The following is a 26,038-nucleotide window of genomic DNA, read 5'->3' as shown; positions in this document are numbered from 1 at the left end:
GTAGTCATGTACTTAAGATAGACCTCACTAACTGTGACAGTATAATCATAGCTTAAGTTGTTGCACATTTATTGCAGTAGTTACCATAGAGATTTAAATTTGGCTCTTTAATAAAGAGTACATGCATTTGATTTTGAATGCATTAATTTTGACTGAAGGCACATATATAGAAATAACAGTTTTGGAATTTTGTCCTAGAAATTTTTAAGGGATCAAATATAGGTGTACAAAAATAATAGGTTCAATTTCTTGAGTTTTTAATGGATACTTCATCAACTCTGTCACTTGAATCCTACTTCTGCAAAATATACATTTGATGGTTTAGTGATACCTCATTCATGTAACTTTCAAGAGGAAAATAAAAGGTGGGAGGATCAGATATTCCAGCCTAAACTTGGGTATGGCTCAAAACACAAAGGAGGACCACGAGAGGACAGATTGTAAATTTAGAGCCAGTATCCAGCCCCTGCTCCTCTGCTGCCTTCTACAAGATCCTTGAATTTTTAATTTCTAAATTCTTCCCTGACTACCCCAGACCACGTAAATCTCTTCCTCCTTTGAACTTAATGTACTATCTATCTGCACCTTCAAATGATACCTGGATCATATTGTACTCTCCAGACTGACTGTGATCAAGAGCCTCATCTTGTATATATACCATCCATAGTGTCTAGTGCAAGTCTAGCTATATAAATATTTATATTGATTGATGGGTAAAATGAGGGCAGATTGATATCTGGCTGATACACAGTGGTAATCGGAAGTATAATGCAAATACTACAAAATGCATTAAAGAGAAAAACAAAATTTATGGGGGAAAAAGCTTCTCCATGATGATAATACATGTAAAAGAGTTCTATGAAGTGCTATTCAACTGTAAAGCCTCATCAAATAATAAACTCCTAGAGAGCATAGCCTGGTCTGTTTTGTTCATTTCTACATCTCTAGTACCTAGTACAGAGCTTGTGGTACATAGTAGGCACATATTAACTATTTGCTGAATAAATCGATCAACCATTGTTCTGAGAGAATAAATTATTTCTTAACCTTTGAGTAAGAAAGCTTTCCCTCTCCAAAAGTTTAGGATATATGTGATCCTATGAACTTGGAATGAGAGAATTCAGCCATCATTTCATAGCTGCCTAGGGCCTTTTGCATTTACTCTATCTTGCGTTATGATCTATCTTGAATGTTCCCCCATGCAAATCCTTGCACAGGCGGCTTCTTACCATCCATCTGGTCTCAGTTAAAATGCTTTCTAAGAGGTCTTCCCTGACCACTCTGAGCATATGCAGTGCTCCAGCTCTCATTTGATTTTCTTCAAAGCACTTATCTTTATCTGAAATTAACAGACTATTTTTCCGGTCACTCTCTTATTGTCTATCATCTCCGTCTAGCAGAAGCTCCATGAGACCAGGGACTGCGTCCATCTTCTACACCTCTGTATGCCCAACTACTAGGAAATATTTTTTGATTAATTTGTAAATTCTCTGAACTAAATTTATTTGCAAACGTTATTGAATTTAATGGTAGGCTTATCTCACATCCAATATATATATTAATGATGCTTAAAATTTCAAAATTGGAAATATTTTTGGAAGTTATTTACTTTAACTTTCTCTTTCCCTTTCCAAAGAAAAAATGGAATCTTAATTTATAAAATAAATAGTTCAAAGTCAATTCACAGCAGCACATATTTAGATATAAAAAGAAAGTTAAACATTTCATTATCAGGATATTTTAGGCGCACTTCAAATGTAAATCAGCAGGATAATTGCCCTAATTCTCAGCGCCATTTTGTATGATTAAGTACACTTAATGGGAGGCTTTAGTAAAATTTGGCCATGACAGAAGGTGTCAAACTTCTCTGTGCAATAATTCTGAACACATTAACATTCTTCATAGAGCTCTCTTTATTGCCATAAATTCAGACAGTTAAATTGAAGTCCTTTATATTTAGGATCGGAAGGATCATAAATATTTTTATAGTTAACATGGATGCATATGAGGTATCTGTGCATTAACAGAGAAGGATCAGAAAACAGTGACAGAATTGGACAGTGTTTCCCATAGGTGATATTTCAGATATTTTTCTGTAAGAAAGATGGTTGGTCTCTTAATGTACTGAAACTCACTGAAAAGTCAAGTGTACCTGGTTTATTGCTATATACAGGGAAATTCTGCTTAGGATGTTTGAAACAAGCCTGTATTTGTTTAAAAAACAGCATTGTCAAACATGTTTTTATTATAGTTCATAATCAATAGAGTCTCTTTCATGTACCTTTACTTCCATTCAGTAGTTTAATCCAAGAAGATGGAACAAAAACTGAGAGTCATCACCCAGTAAAATTTATTTCCAGTGTGTATTTCTGAATAAATCCTGTAAAAATATCATTCATCTCTGCTTTATATATTAATGGAAATGAAAGCGTATATTTTACACATAGTATTTTTATATCATTTTCATTCCATTTCTTCCTCTTTTTCATGCATTTGATTCCTACCCATCTTTCAGGGTTCCATAATTTCTTAATTCTCTTAATAACCTGAGTCTCATTCCTTTAGAATGTCTGGTGAGTACCCTTCAGCACTCATTTGCAATAGAGGCCATATTTGCTGTAAACTTTTAAAATCCATATATTTATTGTCACATTATATTCTTTACAACAACTGCTACTAGAGACATTCTGGGTCTTCATGAATATTTAATTATTCACACTCACATAGACTCACATACGCATAAATTTAGATAGACAGATAGATAAATGGATAAAATAAGCAGAGAGGAGACAGAATAGGTTAGATACTACATGAGTACATTCGCAGACTAATAAATATGGTATATATTTACATTCTCCTGAGAAACACTCATATGATAAGACTTTATGAGGTCATGAAAAAGAAGCAGTGAACGTTATTAGTTCAGAAGGCACAGAACTGTGAGTGGTACTGACAACCCAAAAAATTATTTTTCAAAAAAATATTCATTTTAATAGATCAGTAAGTGAAGGTAGGAAAGAATCAGAGAGTAATCCGAGTTCTAGCGTACCTACGTCTCCTATAATGGCTCATATTTCTAAACCCATAAGTACGTCTGCATGTAGTATGTTTCCACGGTGAAGAAGCATCACATTGATGACTATCCAATAGAAAGGTATTCTCATTTTCTGGTTTTCTGAACCAGAAAGTTTTAATGAAGAGGGATAATTATCAAAATTACCAAACCTTAGGCTATTATAATTTTAAAAGCAAAACAAGTTCTGCTATCATTTGCTAACATTCTCCTAAAGTTTGGTTAATGTCTAATTTACCAGTTGTTCATTTGTTTTTCTAAGGGAACACAAGAAATTAGGTATTTATTGCAGTCAACATTTAAAATAAAATTTTAACACATTAATTTTGGAAAATAGAGTCCTCTACAGATATCTTAATTAAATATCACTATATGGTTCCTACTCACCTAATGCTTTAAACATACATATAGTAGATAGGACGCAGTCTTTAGAAGCAATGTCTCGGTTACCTCCTACCTGGAGACATTTTATTCTGTGATTTCAATTAAACAAGCCCTTCTTTGAATAAAGAGATATGTTTAAACAATAATTTAAGGCCGAGTAGTAGCCCAGATGCCAGAAAATCTTATTGTAAGCACAGAAGCTAAAAATTCCAGCTATTCTCAGTGTTTAACGTTCACCTTGCACCAAATAAGTAACCAGAGAGAAGTTTGCTGGACTGAATCATTAATATTGGCTTACATTCTCTACGGAGCCTATACATGAACACGATCTCAGTTTATGACCTCTTAGCTTTTTTTAAAAAAGAGGCTAATGAAGTGTACAAACCTTCACTTATAAGATGAATAAATTCTGAGATGTGTATAGTATGTGATTATAGTTAGAAAGTATTATATACTTGAAACTTGCTGAGAGTAGATGTTAAGTGTTATCACCACACACACACACACACACACACACACACACACACACACACACAAGGTGACTATATGAAGTGATGAATGTGTTAATTAGCTTGATAGCGGTAATCTTTTCACAATGTATATTTATATCAAATCATCTTGTTGCAAATGTCCAATATATACAATTTTTATTTGTCAATTATACCTCAATAAAGCTGGGAAAAAAGGCTAAGAAATCTCTTTATTAACATTAAAAAAGTGTTTTATCATATTTAAAGAAAAGTGTTCCACAAAACCATCTCCACCAAAATTGTGGATAACACACGAACTTCATTAGATTAAGTTCACTTATGGGACATATTTCTATTATAGTCTGGTTTCCATGACCAGCCAAATAAAACAAAAACAGTCAAGTTTTATACACTGACAGACAATCTACTATGCTCCGATTTGCCTAAGTTTAAAAAAAGGCAAAGGGCTTAACAGAAATAATTCAACTAGATTTTTGCCTAAGTTGATTTCTGTCTGTCCAAAAACATTACTGTAACTAACATTTTCTCTTGTCAAAATTTGTGTGTGAACATTTCTAGAAAATTCTTTATTTTCTTTTAATACTTTCAAAAACCTGGATACTCCAAGTCTCCAAAAGTCTACAAACTTCTTCGCCTCATTTACCATACTATTCTGTTCAATGAAAACCCTTGCCTTTCATTTTTCCATTATTTATGATGTCAGCTAATTTCTTTTCCACTTCATTCCTTGCACAATTTGGAAATAAATGGATTTCGCATCATAAGACATTTCACTTGGTTATGTTCTTCAGATAAATACATTGCTATTTTCATTGTGATTAGGAAAGAAAAGAAAATTGGAACATTTAACGTAAATTTCATCCTTTTAATTAAAGTATTGGTTATTGACAAAACAGTTTGTTTTTTAAGAGTAATGATACAAATAAAATTAATATTTCCATAGTATGGTACAGTTTCTAAGAAACTTCAATAAGTATTATCTCATTTAATCCACACAGTTGTCCTGAGAGGTAGATTTTTAGACTCAGATCAACAGGGGTATTTAAAAGTAACTGCGTTAAAATGTATTGAAAATCTGGCCTAAGGTACAGAGGTGAACAGTTGACTAGATACCATCAATTACATTTTCCTTCATTTGTCTCTCCTTGCAAGATGCCTGCAGGTGTGTTTGTGACTTTTGATATTTTAACAGCTTTACTGAAGTATAATTAACATACATTGAACTGCTTACATTTATAGTGTACCATTTGATGAGTTTTGGCATATGTGAAACCTGTGAGACCATCACCATAATCAAGATAATGAATATATCCATTATCTCAAAAAGTTTTCATATGACCCTTGGTAATCCCGTCCTCCAACTCTCTTTTTCCACCCCAATCCCCTGTATCCCTAGACAACTTATTTGCTTTCTGTCACTTATAGATTAGTTTGCATTTGCTATAATTTTATAAATGGATTCATACTGTATGTAATCTTTTTGTCTGACTTGTTTCATTCAGTGTGATTATTTCAGATTCACAATGTTGTTGGGTGTGTCAATAGTTTGTTCATTTTTCTGAGTAGTATTTCATGTATGGACAAACCATAGCGTATCCATACACCTTTTGATGGTTGTGTGCATTGTTTCTGGCTTTTGGCTATTGCAAATACAGCTGCTATGAACATTAGCGCACATCTCTTTGTATGGACATATGCTTTCCTTTCCCTTAGGTAAATACCTATGAGTTGTTTAAGAAATAGTAAAACTGTTTTCCAGAGTTATTGTACCATTTTACATTCCTATTTCCATTTTATGCGCAGATTTTCTACATACTCACCAACATGGGCCTTTTTAACTTTAGTCATTCTAATAGATGTGTAGTGTTATCTCATTATGGTTTTAATTTCATTTCTTTAATGACAATGCTAAGGATTTTCTCTTGTGCTTATTTGCCATCTGTATGCCTTCCTTAGTGAAATGTCTATTCAAATCTTTGAGCTATTTTTTTTATGGAGCTGATTGTTTTCTTATTACCAAGTTCTGAGAGTCTGTGTTTTCTGGGTTTTATTTCTGGATACAAGTCCGTTTTCTGATGTATTATTTGCTAACAGATTCTTCCTGTCAGTAACTTGTCTTTTCAATTTCTTAACAGCGGCTTTGAAGAGCAAAAGTTTTTCATCTTGATGAAATCCAATTTATTGATTTGTACTTTTATGGGTTGCCTAATCAAAGGTCACAAGAGATTTTTGCCTATGTTTTTTTTTAGAATTTTATAAGCTTAGGTTTTACACGTTGAATTAACTTTTTATATAGCATGAGGTATGGATTTAAGACATTTCTGTCTGCATGGATATCCAGTTGTTCCAGCACTATTTACTGAAAGTATTATCCTTTCTCCACTGAATAGCCTTTGAATATTTCTTTAAAATCAGTTGTCCGTATACGTGTGGGTGTATTTCCAACTTTGTCTATTGTCTCTCTTTATGCCAATACTACACAGTCTTGATGATTACATCTTTATATTTTGAAATCATATCCTGTTAATTCTTTAACTTTTTTAATCAGACTTTTGTGTATTCTATGTGTTTTGCATTGCCAGATGGATTTTAGAATCAGCTTGTCAATTTCTACAAAAAAAGGCCCACTGGGGTTTTGATTAGTATTGTATTGAATCTATACTGATATGGAGAGAACTGACATCTTAACCATATCATGCCGAGTCTTCCAAATCATAAACATGTACATCTCTCCATTTAGGGCTTTTTTAGTTTTCCCTCAGCAATATATTGCAGTTTTCGGAGAAAAGGTCTTCGTATACATTTTGTCAGATTTATCACTATTTTTGATTCTATGTTAAATGCCTTTTTATTTCAATTTTTCATTGTTTGCTGTTAGTAAGTAAAAAATACAATTGATTTTTTGTATAGTATTCTCATATCCTGAAAACTTGAGGAGATCACTAGTTTGTCTCAGTAGCTTTTTTTTATAGATTCTGTTGAATTTTCTAGACAATCATATCATCTGGAATAAAAGTCTTACTTTCTCATTTCCATCATGGATGGATTTTGTTTATTGTTTTTACCTTACTGCACTGCCTAAAACCTTCCACCATCATGTTAAGCAGGAGCAGTAAGAGTTGACATCTTTATCTTTTCCAGATATTAGGGGGAAAGCATTCAGTCTTTTAATGTTAAATACGATACAGGCTTTTTCATACAAGTGCTCTATTAGGTTGAGGAAGTCCCCTGCTGTAATGATTGCTCTGGGCTTTTCCTTTCTTTTCATTTTTTGGTCAGGAGTAGAATTTGGATTTAGTCAAATACTTTTCTTGCATCTATTCAGATGATCATTTGATTTTTCATTTTTTGGTTTGTTAATATGGTGAATTACATTGATCAATTTCTGAATGTTAAACCAGCCTTGCATTCCTGGGATGAACCTCACTTAGTCATGATGTATATTCATTCTACACATTGAGGAGACTGATTTGCCTAAGTTTTATTTAGAATTTTTACATCTATATAGGTTCATCATGAGGGATATTGGTTTGTAGCTTTCTATTTTTATAACATCCCTGTCAATATTTGCTATTTGAGTAGTACCAACCTCATAGAATGCGATGAGAGAAATTTCCTCTTCAATTTTCTGGAAATTTATACAGAACTGTTCTTATTTCTATCCAAAATGTTTGGCAGAATCCACCAATGAAGTCACTTGCCAATGGAATTTAGTCTGTGAAAAGTATTTTTTAAACTAAAAATTTGATTTCTTTACTAGATATAGGGCTATTTGAGTGATCTGTTTCTTCTTGTAAGCTTTGATAGTTTGTGTTTTTTAAGAAAGTTTTATCAAAGTTTATTGGCATAATGCTGTTAATAATATTACTTTATAATCCTTTAAAAATCTATAGAATCCACAATAATGTCAACTTTCTTATTCCCACTATTGGTAATTTGTGTCTTCTCTCTATTTTTTTTGTTAAATTTGGCTAGAAATTTATCAATTTTATTAATCTTCTCAAAGAAACAGCTTTTGGTTTCATTTCTTTATCTAAAATTTTCTTGTTTTATATTTCATAGTTTATGCTTTGATCTTTATTATTTCCTTTCTCTTACATATTTTGGGTTTACTCTCCTCCTTTTTTCTAGTTTTTGAAGGTGGAAGCTAAAGTCATTGATTTTAGGTCTTTCTTATTTTCTTTTTTCTAATGCAGATGTTTAGTGTTATAAACTCCCCATAAGTATTGCTTTAGTGGCACCACAAACTTTTATATGCTGTTTTCATTTTCATTTAGTTAAAAATATTATTTTCATTTTTAAGTTTTTCTTCAACTAATGGGCTGTTTAGAAGGGTATTATGTAGTTTCCCAATATTGACCTTATCCCACACCCCATGAACCAGTTGGCTGGTGAGTACTGGCACTTGTTGGTCCTTAGTGAGCACTAGGCTATGAGACCTCTAATCATTCTGAGGTTTTTCCCTCAAACTTGAGTCATTTTCTCACACATATGCACTGATCAGTACTCAATATTTCCTGTGTTCTCTGTCTGTGCTGCTCTCTCCTCTCCAGTACTCCATCCATCGAACTCTAGCTGCCTTGGTCTCCCCAGACATCAGCTCCATTTCCTAAACTCGTGGAGTCCACTGGGATCTGCCTAGGTGCCCCCTTCTGTTGCTGAAGCCAAGCCAGAACATGCGAACTTAACCACAGTGCCACCAGTCTGGCCCCAAGATAGCAGATAGTTTTGATGGGAAATTCACACTATACTAAGTTCATTCTGCCATCAATTATTTTATATGGATATTCACTTCTGAGTTCTTCTTATCTAAAATTTCAACCCCTACCAACCTCCAACATCTACCATTTCATATTCCTCTTTCCTCCTTACTTTTTCTCTTTAACACTTACCGCTAATATATTAATATATTTTACTTCTCTTGGTTTATTGTGTGTCTCCTTCACTAAAACATAAGTTCCATAAGAACACACAGATTTGTCTGTTTTGTTCACTACTCCATCCTCCCTATCTATTGAGTAAGGACTCAATAAATATCGGTAAAATATATTTGTGTTTAGGCAGAGTTGGTAGGATTTACGTTATTTTGATGATTGTTGTGTAGTGGAATGGAGAGCAATATCTGAGAGTAAGTTTTCAGGAGCATTAGGGTCTACCTGTAGATATTCTCACTGCTATTGGACGCATATTATTTGCCATAAGAGGCTAAAGCCTATAAGAGGAAGATAAGATCACTAGATGAGATAACCATCTCAGAATTGTGGAGGAAGATCACATTTGCATGTTAGTTTCTCCCCTCTCTCCTCATAACACCATCAATTATTAGGACTGTCACGTTAAGGAGGGATAAACCTTAATGGGGAGGTAGTGGTGTAGTAAGCAGCATAGCCACTGGTCTCAGAATTCTGGGATTCAATTCTCCACTATTGCACTTACCCGCTCTATAAATATTAGAATTCATTATTATTATATGCCAAAGATTTTTATCCTGAGACTTCAAGGGGTTCTTCAACCCTTTGAAACTATATTCAAATCTATTGTGTGTAAAGGGACTGGATGTATCTTTCTTGGGAGGTCTACAGTTTTCATCAAATTTTCAAATGTCTGTCAGTACTTATAATACTCTAGGCATCAAAGATCAAGTGATAGCTATAAATAAATCCACAAAAATGTATTCCTTTGGATTGGCTTAAACTTCATTAGGGCCAGCCAGAATCCTCATATTTTAAAGCCCTTAAGATTTCTCTGTTTTACTTATTCTCAAACCTACACAGGCCAGAGCTACAAAAAAACAACTTCATTATTATTATAATCACCTTTTCACAGTTGAGGTTAACTGATCTGCCTGTACTAACATGATAAAGACAAGAAGACCTCATACATAAATTTATAAAAGAAATGATTACATTTTATTTTCAATACTATCTCTGTATCTCTCTCATAGGAATGGGTTCTTTGAGAGTAAAAGCATCATGCCGTATTCATTTTTGTAGCCTCAGCATCTGGAAAATGTAAAGCACATACTATATGCTCCATATGTGTTTGCTGCATAATGACTGAGTTGGATATTAGACCCATGTCTTCTGATTATAAATCCTCAACATATTCTCATTTCATTAAGTCACACATCTTTTCATAGGATTAATCTAAAGGGGAAGTCTCATTCTGTTGCTAATGTACTATTCCAGGATTTTCTCTTACTCAATATCTTCCTCAGCTAGGATACTGACTACTAAGCAAACGCTTATATTTGTGTCACGGAAAGGAAAGTAAAACATGAATAAAGAGTCAAGTAAAAAGCAAAATATATATTTTGCTTCTATTGAAATATATGGAAACTAAAGACAATGATATGTCTTAAAACATTTGAAAAACAGTCACTATGAGAACTTTAGTTCTTAATAATCTCAAACAACCAATCACAGAAAAACTCCTGTGTCATCTTCTAGGGATCTGATCATTCTTACGGCCACTAGTTGCATTCACTCTGTGCCCTGGTAGCTGCATCACCTACCACATTCTCAAATCTTCCTTTTTGCTACATTTATGCCCATGTTGCATTTCCTGATCACACTCTCCTGGTTTATTACATTATTCCACTAAATTCCTCTCTAACACATCTTTTAATCAGTTAGACAAAGAGCATCCCTCCAATCCGGGAGCTATGTAACGAAAGTAAGGGGGATCCATTGGCAGAGAATTAAGTCGAACAGGTGGAGAAAACAGAGGTGAATAAGAATTTTAGCAAAGAAGAAAAAAAGATGGGCAATATGATCACAAATAATGGCAATATTGCTATGTTGATCTTTTTTTCTTATGGAATCCCAGTGCAATAGCCAAGGGATATAGGTTAACAGATGCATAAATACTCTCATCATTGTATCTAAGGGTAACAGCAAATTGCTTTTGAGCTTTTGAATAAATTATCTTTCTTTCCTTTCTTTTTTCTCTTCCTTCTTTCTCTTTTTCCTTCTTTTTTTTTAAACTGTCATTTCTTATTCTTTTCATGTTGAGAACTATACCGAGTAACAAGATTGGGTCCCCAAAAGTGGTGAAAAGATGTATTTATGGGCCTCATAGTAAGAAGACATTCCTGAGTATGATACTGAGTCCTGTGGGGCAAGTTCCATGAGACTATAAGTATATAAGCAAATATGGGAATAACAAAATCCTATTAACTGGTGATATTCTTAGACACCTGACTACAAGGAAGGTTTATAGGCAAAAAAAAAAAAAAAAAAAATTGTATAACAAGGTCATTCTATTGCTTCAGAGTATATAAATTCAAAGTAATTCTTATCCTCAAATTGATCCTCTAAATTCCACATTATAAAAATTAAAAATAATTCTTATTCTCAAATTTTGACATTTTTGTATACATCAGAAATATTTTACTATGTTAGTGAAAAACAGCTTTGCTTTCTAAATGAGAAATTAAATGGTACAACTCTTGAATTTCACAGATAAATATATCTAAAATCTAATAATTTCATTGTACAAATAATTTCCTCAAAACAATAGAGTGATAAATTCTAGGAAGGAAAAAAGAACAGTATTATTAACTTAAATCCTTTAAAAAATGATACTATGTGTTGTTTGAAGGAAAAAACAGTATGACAACACATCATTTCTTAGCATCAAGGCAATTTATGTGTCCATATTTTAAATTTCAGAATACAATAAAATATTAAAATTATTAATATGCTTCCTAATATCATATATGTGAAGGATTAACTCAATTTTCACTTACTTGGACGGTCGTTTAACAAGTGAATTTGTATTATTCAAACTAATTCATCAAACAATAATGTCTATGACTGTGATAATAGTCATGCTTCTTGCAGAATTATTCAGAATTCCTATGACCACAGGTCATTCTCAAAGTTATTTGATAATAACTTCAGGCAGAACTTGCAAATTCAGATAACATAAACACTCCCAAACTTCAGCTCAAAAACACAAAGCGATTTTATAGGGTAATGCTTTATTTAAAAAATAAAACCCTTCTTTATTTAAAAAATTGAAAGCCTTAATGTCTTTGTAGTATGAATAAAAGAATTATCTTTGAAAACTTTAAAATACCTGCAATTTCCCAATTAACAGTAAATATTGCATGCAAAAGGACTTTAGCAAAGCTTCTAAATAAGTATTAAAATGACCAGTCGATCAGTAATTTGCATCACTTCAGAAAAAGATTTTACAGTAAATTATTGTGTCTAATATGTGCATGCTACAGCATAGTATGTTCAGCATCAAAAAATAAAGTAAAATGCAATTACCCTAAAAGACATTTCAAGATTCTCTCCACCCCAGATATCCATTCCTGCATCGTAAGTTCCTATCTCTTCAAAGTAGTTTCTGTCAATAGAAAATAGGCCACCAGCCATAGTAGGGGTCCTAGTTGAAAAAAACAAAAAAGAAAAGAATATCTTTTGAAAACAATGTGTGGAGTTTAATGACACTGTAGCAAATATATCTGAGACATTTTAAATAAAAAAAAAGTACTCAAAAACCTCAAACTGGAAACATAAAGCCAAGATGTAAGAGGTCTTAAAATTAATAAATAGCATTTTATTTCACATTTTCTGTAAAACTAAATTTAGATTAGTATGTGTTTTTCTTATAGGCGATCAAATAGATACACGGAAGGAACACTGGCCACTTAAGACTGGGGCACCTACAATCTTCTGAAAGACATCGTGAAGAGAATTTAGTCCTCTTAGCACTATAATTAAAGAGATTAACTCGTCATGAAACTCCCAGTTGTGATCTTTTGTCACCTAACTATAAAGCATTTTAATGTGAACTCTTGAAAAATCTGTGGAAATGGCTTCTCTATGAAAAGATCTACAGCTTATTTACATATGAAAAATATTAAATGTTACAAAATGTTTATAGGCAATAAATACCTAAGAAAAGTTATCTAAGTATTTTTTAACATAAGAGCTTTACATTTAATTGTTTATTCTCCTCTTGCCTTAATTAAAATGATAGAATTAATCACATAACCCTATGGATAAACATAAATCCCACATGCTATTCAGAGGTGTAGAAGGACATTTGGCACAGATTCTAAAACTTTTTCCTAGGAATAAATGCCTTTTGTTTTGCACATTCAAAATTTCTCTATAGGAACTAAGAGGTCAAATGTGTTAACCGAATTATTAATTAATTTAAAAATATTAATTAAGTCAATGGTTAGTGTGTGAACTACACAAACCTTTTTATATAAGCAGTAAGAATTAAAACTAAAAAAGAACATTCTAGTTGTTCACAAATGCACCTATCTATACTGGCAATGATTATTTTTGAATGTTAATTGTAGCATAGTGGTTTTTAACCTTCGTAGCGCATTAGCAGCACCTGAGGCAGCTTTAAAAATAATTTTAACGCTTGGATACCACTCTCCGCAGATACAGATTTAATTGGCCTGGGGTGGGGCCAGACCTTCAGTATCGTGTGAAGTTCCCAGGTGAGACTAATGTGCTGCTAAAGACGAGAACACTGGTCTAGTAATTTAGATTTGGAATTCTCATCCAAGCAGTCTGAAACTGTTACAGAACAAAATGTTTTGCTTTTCTCGAAATTATATCGTCTTCTGCCACAGGATATGCTCATGTCTTCTAATTGAACAGTGTACCTCACTGAAAAACCACCAAGTAATATTGTACTGGGATATTCACCATATTGCAAAGTTCCCTATTTCTCCCAGCGCTTTCATCATTTTATACTCAGGTAATTAACTGTCCATCAGTTGGGGTAGCAGGGCCTCGCTTAGTCTCAGAGCTGTTTTATTACTTCTAATCTTGCTGGGTTCCTATCATGAACAGTATCATTGACCTTCTGAGTTATAATGAGAAATGCTAAGAAAGCTAAACAGATGGTAATTATGGAGTAGCCACAACCCTCGCCTGATCGAGGTTTTGGAACTCTATGGCAATACTAACTATAGAAGGTGTTACAGCACTGGATAGTCAATTTAAAGAAACGAGGAACAAAAATTGCTACAATCATCCTATCATAACGCAACCAAGTGCTTAAGAATAAGTGATACATTTTTAACAATCAGTTCAGAGTGCCTATCCACTTATCTATTTACTAATAAAAGTACTAATGCACTTAAATACATGTATTGAATTTCATCCTACAGTTGATCATAATTCCTATTAATATGTGACAAATGTATAATAAATTGCTAAAATAAATTATATAGGGAACTACAAAATTATTCAAGAAAGTTTCTCTTACACTTGAAAAGCAAGAAAAATTTGTATAAAATTACAGTTCTTCAAAAAAATCCTCTATTTTCTGAAGACAGATGCTCCTAGAGAGATTTTTTGTATTTGCAATGTCAAGTTACCTCTCTCTCTAGAGACTGTGCCTTAAATAATATCTACTGACATAGCCAGTGTTATGCAACATGTTGCATTCTAAGTTAACTGCTTTGTAACGTCCCTAATGAACTATTTACATATGCCTGTGCGGACTTTGTGTTCAGGGTGCCAAGAAAATTAAAAACCATGATTATAGTTGAATTAGCTGAGATTATTTGCTTTTTAAAGTTGTGTCTATACAATGTCAAACCAACCAGCCAATTCAACCAATTTTGTTGGGGGAAAAATAATCAGCCCCATGGCTGTGAACACTACCCACCACACAGTAAGTAGGTGAAGATGAATGGAGTTGAAAAAAGGAAAGCACACAGCACAGTGCCTGGCACATAATAAATGGTTAATACAGTCAGGTGATACATCTGTTGTTGTTGTTGATGTTAATCCTTCAAACAAAAGTCCTAAGTATCCCTCACTTAATTTTAGCTCCCCCTACACACTCCCTCATTTTGGATTTCAAAATCATTTGGAACTACTTCATCTCCAAGATGTTGAACACTGAAATCTGCCTCTCTGAACACAACTTTCTATTTTATAGCCCCTCTCATTTCAATCCTATGGAAGTTACTTTTCATCCTTCCCTGGTGATCCTGGTTCCTTAGCTACTCCATATTCTCACATAATAACTCTCTTTGGGAATTGTTCGCTGTCATCCTCCCACTCTCCTCTCTGAGATTCTGGCATGTCCGTGCAAAACTAGCTTAACACCCTACATCCTCTGTCTTTGCCTTATCTGATCCAATTCTCTTTTTGTAAATATCTGTGCCCGGGCAAACTCAAACCTTCCTCTCATCCACTTCTGCTCTTCCAACCCAGAGAATCATTGAAAAAGTAATAACATGGGGTCAACTGGTCATACTGCAAGTCCATGTTATTGACTCTCAGCTTTGTCCACAAATAGCCAACAATCCTGTCATCTATATTTATTTGATCATCTACCTCATTTTTAATGGAATCTTTTCTAAAAGTTTTGGACTCTTTTCAAGATTAATGCAAGGCATAAAATCCAAACTCCCTTGATTATACAATCTAAATTCTCTCAGTCGCTTTCTCAGTATGTGTATGTATCTTCTCGTGACCTCTTCCTCTTGTCTCAGAGGAAAGAATATCTCCTTTCCTACCATTGCTGGCTAGCATTCACTCCCTCGCCCTCAGCCAGCTTTTTCCGGACCACTTTTTCAGCCACTTGCTCATTGACTATTACATTTATGTTTTATGCTTTTGATTTCCAGATTGTCCCCCTGAGTTTACAAAACTGCTCAATTAAGTTCTGTCCTAAACTAAAATACATCTTCACTCCATCCTACTGCTCATTTAAACTAGGGGCATATATCTTCTATACCCTTCACTGGAAACTTTATTGAAAGGATACTTTCTAATACTCCCTCAACTCCTCTTGACCTTCTAAACAGAATTGGGATCCTGCTCCCACCTCTACAATAACTTCTTTCTGAAAGGGCCCCATTGATTCTGAACTTCAATAGCTTTTCCTTAACTTCTTCCTTTGAAAGCACTTACAATTCCTCAGCCTCCGGGCTTGAAGGTCTTTTCACCTCTGACTACTTGCATTGTTCTAGAGAGGATTTTCCTTCTACCAATTTAACTATTCATTTTATCATTCTTATTGATGCCCTTTCTTCTTCCTTCCCCTTGTTGGCTGTCAGATCTTAGTCAAGTTCTTAGTTTCGCATCTGTGACATAAGTACAATATACCATTATAATATTGTTTTGTATGATTTGCATTTAATAATTATCTTCTCTTGTCCCAAAATGTAGTCCTCCGAAGGGTCTCTGAGTGGCACTTTTCTCTCTTTCTGCTCTTTACCTGTAAAAGCTCATTCATCATATGCCTTTAACTGTTGCCTCTGTGAGGCTGAATCCTAATCTGTGTTTTCTTTTCTCACTTCTTCTCTCTGCATTGGTTGTGCTTCTCCAATTACTCATCAGACGTTTTCTTTAAAATGAAATCCTTCTGACTTTGCTCAGTGTCTCTAACAGAGAACTGCGAATTTGCTGTCCCTTCCCTACAGCTTCTCTTTGAATGTCTGCTCTTGTCTTCCAGAGGTGTAACATAAGATGAGGAAAACAACCTTTCAGCACCTTTCTTTTCTGTGCCTCATCCAATCATTTCCCAAATACTTCCTATTTTTTTCAGAAGTATTTGGGCTCTTATCCATTCTCTGTTATCATGGTCACTATGCAGTTTTTGTCCTCTTATTTCTAACTGTTTGCTAATGGAATCCTCTTGCTTCTAGATTCTGCTGCTTCCAAAATTTACTCCACAAACCATAGACAGATTAAATTCTGTAAATCAAAACTCCTCTAAAACTGTTAACTGGATGTTTAAAAACCTATTTTAAGGAAGAAATTACAGCTTCTTATCCTGGCATCAGTGATCTGGCACCATCCAATGAGCTCCTCCCCTCCTTTTAATTACGTCCCTGTATTCTAAGCGTTTAGCTGTTACTAGCAAATGCTTCACACTTTCCCACCTCAGTACATTTGTTCCAAGTGACACTCATTTGTCACTTGGATTTTCCTTTATAAACTCCTCTTATATGTTCAAACCTGCTCTATTCTTAGGCTAATACAAAGGGTATATATTCCATGCAGTCTGCCCTCCATACAATCCCTCCACTCTGGACATAATCTTCCTCTTCTACTTCCTTCCATGGCTTTCTCTCTCTGTCTCCCCCAAAGCACTTGTCACTTCTTATTGAGTATTACATTTATTTATATATGCATTTTATCACCTCTATACGTATAGCCAGTATATTGATTTATTAGTATTAAACTATTAATAGATATTTATTGAATAAATGATTTAATAAACAAATGAGTAATGTATTCCGATAGCCAGAAAACAATCTTTTGAGAGTTAAAATTACCTGCAATTTTATTTGTGAAATTACAAAAAAAATTCCTTGCTCACCTCTGTTAAACTGATGAGCAAAAAGATGCCTTCACTGATTCCAGGTTTTCTAAAGACCTTATCATCTAGAGGGGTTTTGGGGATTTAGTTTGATATTTTAGAATTAAAGATGGAAAGCTTTGGAACAATGTAGAATAGGAAAGGATTTCAAACAAGCAAGCATTTGACATAGAAAAATATTGAAAATTTTCACCAGAAGTTGGTAAATCAAAAGAAATCATAATGGAATACGTTTGATTATGCAGTAATGCTAAAATGCAATGCCTGCATTTTCACCAATAAGACAGCATGGCCTGTATTTCACACCGGGATAAGCGCCATGTGTAGAAAAGCTAGGTAGACAATAAGGAGACTCTGAGAAGCTGCCAAGTTTAGTTTTTAGGAATATAAACTTTATATCTAGACTGACTGGCTTCAAAACTCAATCCTACAGTGTGACCTTCAGTAAGCCACGTAAACTCTGTGCTCAATTCAATCATCTATAAAATGGGGATATATATGTTAATGTATGCAGCACTCAGAATAGTACCAGCATAAAGCAAATACTATACATTTTATTTAATTTTAATTTTTTGTTTTTGTTTTTTTTGAGGAAGATTAATCCTGAGCTAACATCTGCCACCAATGCCCCTCTTTCTGGCTGAGGAAGACTGGCCCTGAGCTAACATCTGTGCCCATCTTCCTCTACTTTATATGTGGGACGCCTGCCACAGCATGGCTTGACAATTGGTGTGTAGGTCTGCACCTGGGATCCAAACCAGCAAACCCCAGGCTGCTGAAGTGGAATGTGCAAACATAATTGCTGCACCACCAGGCTGGCCCCTATACATTTTAAATATTAATTTTAATAAGGAAGAGGAAAACATCTGTGTTTACCAAGATTATAATCAGCTTTATTTTTATCGTGTTCAGAGTCTAATTAATTTTAATAGAATTGTAATATTTTATGCTTTAAAATCCCTACAGATTTGGTCAACCAAATTTATTTACAACATGTTTAAATGACTTGTTCAAGGACCTCCCAGTAGTTAGTGGCCTAGTTAAGAAAATTTTTATCTATCTATTTTTCTATCTAGCTAATCATCTATTAATTAGTCATCTCTCAATTTATCCATCTAACTTATACAGCAGAGGAGTTGAGGTAGCTAATTAGAAATACACTTTTCCTGATTTGAAGTTCCAAATTTATGCACCACATTTTCCTGTGAATTTTAGCATTGCTCTTCAAAGCAGTTTCTTTCAAAGTTATTGAAACATCATCCCTGCTTACTAATTTTTTCTTTGATATATGAGGATTCTATTTAATCTTATTTGCCAAACAACCAGGATCTCTGGGGAAAAAAATTGAGAGATTTGAGGGACTATAGCTCAAAAACTGTTATTTGCAATGGTCAAATAAGACAATATCTAGTCTGTTAGAGTTTAGCTCTGTAGTAATAAAATTTCTCATATATTATAAACCATAATAAAGAGAAATAATACACATAAACATTTCATTATTTATACAAATGTGAGGCATGAATACCTGAAATATTCACATAATTTTGATTTTTTAAGACCTTAAAATAAAATGGCTTCATTTGGTTAACCATTTTGCAGTTTTAGAAACCAAAGGAAAATAGATGCCAAGAGTTTCTCTCCTTCCTTCCTTATTCTGTCCTCTGTACTCAATATAGAAAGCGGAAGAAAGAGAAAGGAAGCAAAAGCACAGCAATCCTTTTATTAGAAGGATGAATAATCAAATGTTGAATGTAATTAAAGGTTTTTACAGAGAAAAACTGGGAAGTTTAGTGGAATACTGTGCACCATGGCACTCATTCGAACATATGTTTGAGTGAGAAGATGCAGTTTTTTTGTAGACAAGAAACTGTTACTTTAAGAGTTCATGCTGGCTTAGGGTCTGAGCAAGGAAGCTTACTCAAAGCCTGTAGAGTCTATGGAACACAAACAGTTTCAAAGCTATTTTTAAAGGGTAAGAAGAAAATTAAACTTCTGCTTAGTATGGGCAAATGGCATGTTTTTCTGTCAAAGAACCAATTTACCAACAAATATTGGAATCAAATGCTTTAACCTGTGCTTAAAGACCTATATTGCCAAAAAAGGAAAGGTTATTTTGTCCTTTTTCTTTAATCCTTTTTTCACAATCCTCACAACCTTATAAAACTCTAAGCTTCAAGAGGATGTAGGGCAGTTGGTGCAAATTTTTTTTTTTTTTTTTGAGGAAGACCAGCCCTGAGCTAGCATCCGCCACTAATCCTCCTCTTTTTGCTGAGGAAGACTGGCCCTGAGCTAACATCTGTGCCCATCTTCCTCTACTTGATACGTGGGATGCCTGCCACCGCATGGCTTGACAAGTGGTGGGTAGGTTCGCACCTAGGATTGGAACTGGTGAACCCCAGGCCGCTGAAGCAGAATGTGCAAACTTAACCACTGCACCACCAGGCTGGCCCCAGTGCAAATTTTAACCTTTCCTTTGACCTCTATTTCATACTTAAGAGAGGTCAAAATCAACAATGGGACCAGCTGGAATGAGATGTTTTAAAATGTTTGGGTTAATGTGATCAAATTACTCAGTATATAAGTGTGATATTTAATTCATCACTCTGAAAACTTTTTGTATTACCTCTGCCCTCTTCTCATCTCAACAGACTGCCAGGAAAGTCTTGTAAATTGTTCCCTAAACCATTAGGAAGTAATATAAACATACTATTTCCTCCAAAGAATATAGATTCACAGATTCCATCTGAGCTGGGAGTTTTCCTTTTCTCTCAAAATCAAAATATATTAGATTTTAACATGAGTAGGCAGGAATATTGAATAGCTGAACATTCCAGAGTTCAACTCTTTCTTTCCAAGTCTTTGTTCTATTCACAACCTTGACCTTTCCCTGTACTGTTGCTTTAGTATCTCCTATTGTAAAGAAGTGCCTCAAAGTCTTTGAGAGTATCTCTCTCTGCTTCTTTGCTCCACTTTAGAAGCAGATTTTCATTGGACTGAAAAAAACCTAATAGAGAAGATCTGATAGATGAAAATTAAGAAATATATTATTAGTTGCTATTAAGTAATAAGAAATGTCTTATATTTGTAGAACATTTTACAGAATAATATGTGTTTTTAATTCATTAAACTTACTGGGGGAATTATAAATTGGAGTCAGTGATGAGTTTTTTTGGGGGGAAATCAAACTGGCAGAAGGTACCAAGAACATTATAAAAAATTTCATATTGTTTGCACAATTCTAAAAGACAACATTATATGCAAAAACTGTGATCAGAAGACATAATTGGCAAAAAATAAACTGTAAACAAACTCAGTTGACTTTAGATTATAAAAAACAGAAGAATTAAGTAAATAATTGAGATATTAGCAGACATTAAAATTTTAACTTGTGGGCCACACTGGTTGCGTAGCAATTAAGTTCACACATTCCGTTTTGGTGGACCTGGTTTTGCTGGTCTCAGGTGCGGACCTACACACTGCTTGTCAAGCCATGCTGTGGCAGGCGTCCCACATATAAAGTAGAGGAAGATGGGCATGAATGTTAGCTCAGGGCCAGTCTTCCTCAAAAAGAAAGAAAATTTTAACTTGTGAAAAAATCTAATAGCATAGGAAAATATTCATGATATATCAACTTTTAAATTGTGGAGAAATGCATCTGGAAAGAAATGCTCTGAAAGAAAATATAACAAAATACTAAAAGACGTGCCTCAGTTGTGTTCTGCTTCTTTATACTTTTAGGTACATGTCACACTTATTTTGCAATGCATATATGTTACTTACATCATCAGAAATAAAATTAAAATAACTCCCTTCAAATACATTTCCCATTTAATATTTTATAGCACTTTGCAAGTTAAGCAAGGCAGGGAGAATAATTTTTCATTTTATAGTTGAGAAGACCAGGTAATTTCCCAGTTGGAGGAGCTTGAAATAACACCCAGATCCTCCAAAGTCAGCTTCAATGCTTCTTCTATGATACGATACTAGAAGGATGCAGGAAATAATATAATATATACATTCTATGAGTTTTTCACAGTGAGCCATAATAATTATAATCTGAGATGTTATTACTAATGTTATTTATTTGATCTTCTTTATAAATTGCTAATTTGAATTGAGAGAAAAATAAATGTGTGAGATCAGACAAATGTTAATAAAAGGGGATAGCAAAGTAAGTAAAATGTGTCATGAAGAAAAACTCATAATTACATTTATGTTTGATTTATTATGATAGCAAGGATTAGAAGAAAGTTTAAAACTCTTCTGTTTTACTTTAGGAAGATGCTGAACAGGGTTCTCCAAGTAAGAATAAAGGAAGTCATATTAAGAATATTAATAATGACTAAATGTAAAAGAGTCCATAAGCTAAGATATAAAGGGTAGATAAAGTTAGATAGACTTGATAAATAACCAGTAGATTTTTAATAAACAAATCTATTTTAATCAGTGAGAGATTAAAGTAGAAAGTCATTTTTTTATAACTGTTTATTGAGGGTTACTTACAGGACATAATTAAGAGACTAAAGCAATCAATGAAATTAAAGCTAGGTGCTTTTCCAGAAGCACATACCACTTGAGCAGCTGACATCATTTAACTCCTGTGTATCCACACTCTGGCTGTTTATGCTGGCCTCTTTCTCTCATCCAGCAGATGTATGGCTACTCTCAGTCAGAAACTTTAGAGCAGAGATTGACTTATTCATCTTTGTATGTGCAGAATCTAGCACAATGCTCAACAGTGTATACGCGTGTGTATTTGCATATGGAATCAAACTCAATTCAATAGCCTCAACTAAATCAACTTAAAAGTTATATACATTAGAGTAAATCCATAATATACCCACAAACGAATTAAATGATTTGGGAGATTATCAGCACTAACAGCTTACGCTACTAGTTGCCTATTCCATTAGGTAACGTATATGCACATTTATACAGGGCTAATGCGTTTGATGAGTTTCAAACTCAGCCATTTCCCAGGCAGTAGCTTTAAAAGATTACAGCCAGGCAAATAAAGTTAATACGTAAAGTTGATTACTTACAATAAGCATATTTCTCTCACCTTTGATTGGGACAGAGATACAGAGAAATACTTCCCCAAGTGCAAGAACAATGACAAAGGCCAACCGATTCTCAGCCTCAGGGTCAGAGACACACAAAAAAAGGAGTTGGGGGGTTGGGCTAAACTTTCATGTCATTTCTATGTGGGCAGCTTCTACTTAACTCCACCTGATGGTGCCAAGTAGGAATACTGGACCATTGTAGCAAGATCTGACTTCTCAAGAATAGTTGGAAATCCAGATTTTTATTTAAAACATCTCATTTTTAAAATGTCAGTAATTTAAAATGCAAAATGCTATGCAGGCTGAATAATACACATCTACAGAGCATATTTAACACACAAGCTCCTGGTTTTATGACCTCTGGTTTAACAATTTGATTACTCTATTGTTGTACATATAATTGAGATATTCCTGAAAAGTCATATAATTTGACTACGAGAATGTCAAGCAGAGTTTACTGATTAAGAAAAACTAAATGTTCAAGATTTTAGGTGCTATTATTCTATATTCATAATTTCACAAATACCAAGTATTTCACAAGTTCGATTTATTATCAAAATGAAAATATCAAAGCCCAGAGATCGACAATAGAATAATGAACATAATTATTATAAACTTTACTTTAAGTGTGGTATAAGTAAGGTTAGGTCACAAGTTCAAGTTGATTCTCTATATATGCAGATGCATGATTGTATTTCTAAAGGATGACTAGCCAATTATAGTCACTAGAAAGTTCTGTCAAAACTGACATTTTAAATGAAGCATTTTGCTAAGAAAACTAAAATTTCAACCTCATTTTAATCACTTTAGCTATTCAAAATTCTGTTAATCAAGTAGGGAAAAAAATGTGTCTTTTGCACCTAGAATGATTTATCTGTTTGTATGAATGTGAGAAAAATGATCTTCAAGTAACAGATTACAAGAACAAAGAAAGTTCATATTACGGCTAAGCTAATGAAAATTACCTTCAGGCTGTTATAACAGCCAGTGAATTAATTAACCTTTTGCCATAAAAATCAAGAAACTTCAGCAAAGACTGAGGTTCCTCTGTTTCTCTTGTTCCAGCTCCCTCAGCATTTTAGAAAGTGAAATACTGTGGAGTTACTGAGGCAAACAAATAAAATATACTTAGATTTTATCAGCTCTCCACATTACTACAATAAAACCACATAACTGTGGTTAAAGTATAGCAAGTTGGATATTTCATCTTTTGTTTTAGTTAAGAAAAGATGAGAAATAATGGCCAATTTCTATATAGATCTTTACTTTTATGAATAAGATCAGTAATTTCTTACTATGAATGTTGGCTATCTCTTAATTATCTACTTTGTGAGTCTGTGAGAAAATAAAGTTAAATCAAGCATATCTTTTGCCAACGTTTAAAAAAAACAAGGAGTACAAACACACATTCTTTCAAATTTCATTTTCAAATGAACAAACACATTATCTGTATTTGAGTGTATTAGTCAAGTACTTTGACAGTTTTCACTTGCGATCCGAAGCTTAAAAATCAGCTAACACTAAATGAAACCATGATCTGGGAAAACAGGAATTCTCATAAATAATGGTAATATGAAGCACTGTACTTCCTCAAGTTGTTAAAGGCAAAGATCAACAAGACTTGGTGAATGCGAAGATTACAGCGAGATTTAAGGACTACTAAATTAAACTTGAAATATTGACATCATAATTTCACTTTTTATGCAACTGTTTGCAGCCACATTTTATTTTTCTCTTTGATGTAGTGTTATCTCCCTAAGAGGGTTAGCAGCTTCAACATTTAATTGTTCAATAACAAACAATTAGAGCTGTTCTCTTCCATTAGCCAATTTTTAGTTTTAATTAATTCATTATATAATTATTCTTGACAATGGCTAAGTCGTTCCCTCAGTAGGTTAGGAGACTTTCTTGTTTAGACAATGGGTTAGGTGTTTTACAGTGTTAGGGTATTTCTCTATTGTTCCTAATAAATGATGATTTGCCAAATTCAACTCCCTCCCCAAAGTACTGCTTTTGTTCAGAAAGTCAATTTTTGGTTGCAGGTAAGAGGTACACAATAATACGGTAAAGTAAGAAGGTGATAACTTTATGTTAATAAAGTGGGTAATGCTTATCTAGACAACTAAAGATGCATATGATGTTTTTTATTTTGTGTTAAGGGCACACATATACCTTATGAATAAATATTTTGAAGTAAGTACCTATTTTAAAAATTTAGAACAAATAATAATTCCTTCATAATTGTTAATATATTAAAATTTTCCAGATAAATCTTTCTTTTGTATCTATAAGGAAGATAGTTCTTTAAGGTTGGTAAATTTAGAATATTTACCAAAACATTTTTGGTTATTCCAATTTTGAGAATACCTCTATTATAAAGCATATACATTTAGCTAAGATATGCATCTATCTGAAATGTCAAGGCTAGCACACATCTGTCACATAGAAAATTCATAATAAATATACTATGAATCTAAGAATACACAAATTTTCAAAAGAAATTTGGCGCTTCTGTCAATACTTAAATTTATCTGTGCTAATTTAAACTAGATTTAATGTTACCATTCTTAGATAATCATGTAAAAGATGACAATACATATGTGCATATGAATAAAAAGTATATCACTTCAAAAGGCTTAAAGATAAGAATACAAATTTGTAATACTCCTTAATTATTTTAGGAATACACATGTTATCCTTTGGAAGATATGATCTACATACCTGACAGGTAGTGTTCTGTCTCCTTTCCTCCTATCCATTTCTCTCTGGGGAACAGGATACCAACGGAAATTCAGTTTCCAGTTAAAACCCCCATAAGTCATGTCTGACCCAGCCATATATTCAAAAGTATCATCACTAATCACATCAATGATGGGGCATACAACAGTTTTCCTGCAGGAAAATTAAAACCAGTTTATGTATAAATAATAATTCAAATATTACATTAGCTTCTTCAAGCTCAATATAGCCGATACGTTGAAATTTAATTATTTTGTGACTTTAATATGTCTTTATTTTCATTTTATCCTTTTTCTCTACGGAATTATTTCCTTTTGCTACATCTTTCTTACAGTCTACTTTATACTATCATGCGTAATCTAATCAAATATACTAATTAATCTTAAAGCTGATTTCCAAATGCATTCTAAGTACTAACTCAGCAGGATGAATATGGTCTATTTTTCACAAAATCTCCATCCACAGCATGATTAGTAAGCTGCTTTGAGATTATGCATTATTTTAGCTGTAGCCCACTGCAAAGCACTAGCACGTAGGGAGTGGAGAATGGATGATGGCAAATTAGATCTGGTAGTTTGTCTCAAAGAGGATAGGTCAGTTTAAAGAGAGAGTTCTGAGAAAATGTTCATGGAGAAAATACCTACTAGGAAAAACAAATAAAAATCAATAAACAGCAATAATAAAATCAAGATGTATCGTATAAGTAAATGTTTCCTATGAAAGATATCAGGGTCACAACAATTTCTGAGTGAACTATCCTAGACTTAAGAGTTTACAGTAACAATCTGCACATTTTAAGATGGGGAAAGATAAGCAACTTCAGTTTCTGATGTTTTACCCCATGACCCATTTTTTCTTAAAGTAAGAGGAAGAACCAGGAGATTTGGTGTTCTTGAAGGTAACTTTTTAGGGTAAGAAAATTTTCACTATGGGAAATCATTAAGTACTCTTATAGTCCATGCTGT

General features: G+C 33.5%; 1 protein-coding gene across 3 annotated transcripts in view; it reads right to left on the bottom strand.

Moving 5' to 3' along the window:
- GALNT13 (polypeptide N-acetylgalactosaminyltransferase 13) overlaps nucleotides 1-26,038 on the bottom strand; it is a 465,368-nt gene that overhangs the window by 156,660 nt on the left and 282,670 nt on the right. For all 3 annotated transcript variants that reach the window (XM_046657834.1, XM_046657833.1, XM_046657835.1), the window contains 2 exons: nucleotides 25,056-25,226; nucleotides 12,228-12,345 (listed from right to left, as the gene is read on the bottom strand). In XM_046657834.1, coding sequence (XP_046513790.1) covers nucleotides 12,228-12,345; nucleotides 25,056-25,226 — 289 coding nt within the window. The remainder of the gene's footprint in view (nucleotides 1-12,227; nucleotides 12,346-25,055; nucleotides 25,227-26,038) is intronic.

Source organism: Equus quagga, chromosome 4, assembly GCF_021613505.1.
Source record: "Equus quagga isolate Etosha38 chromosome 4, UCLA_HA_Equagga_1.0, whole genome shotgun sequence".
Classification (NCBI taxonomy): domain Eukaryota; kingdom Metazoa; phylum Chordata; class Mammalia; order Perissodactyla; family Equidae; genus Equus; species Equus quagga.
This window is presented reverse-complemented; position numbering and strand designations above follow the sequence as displayed.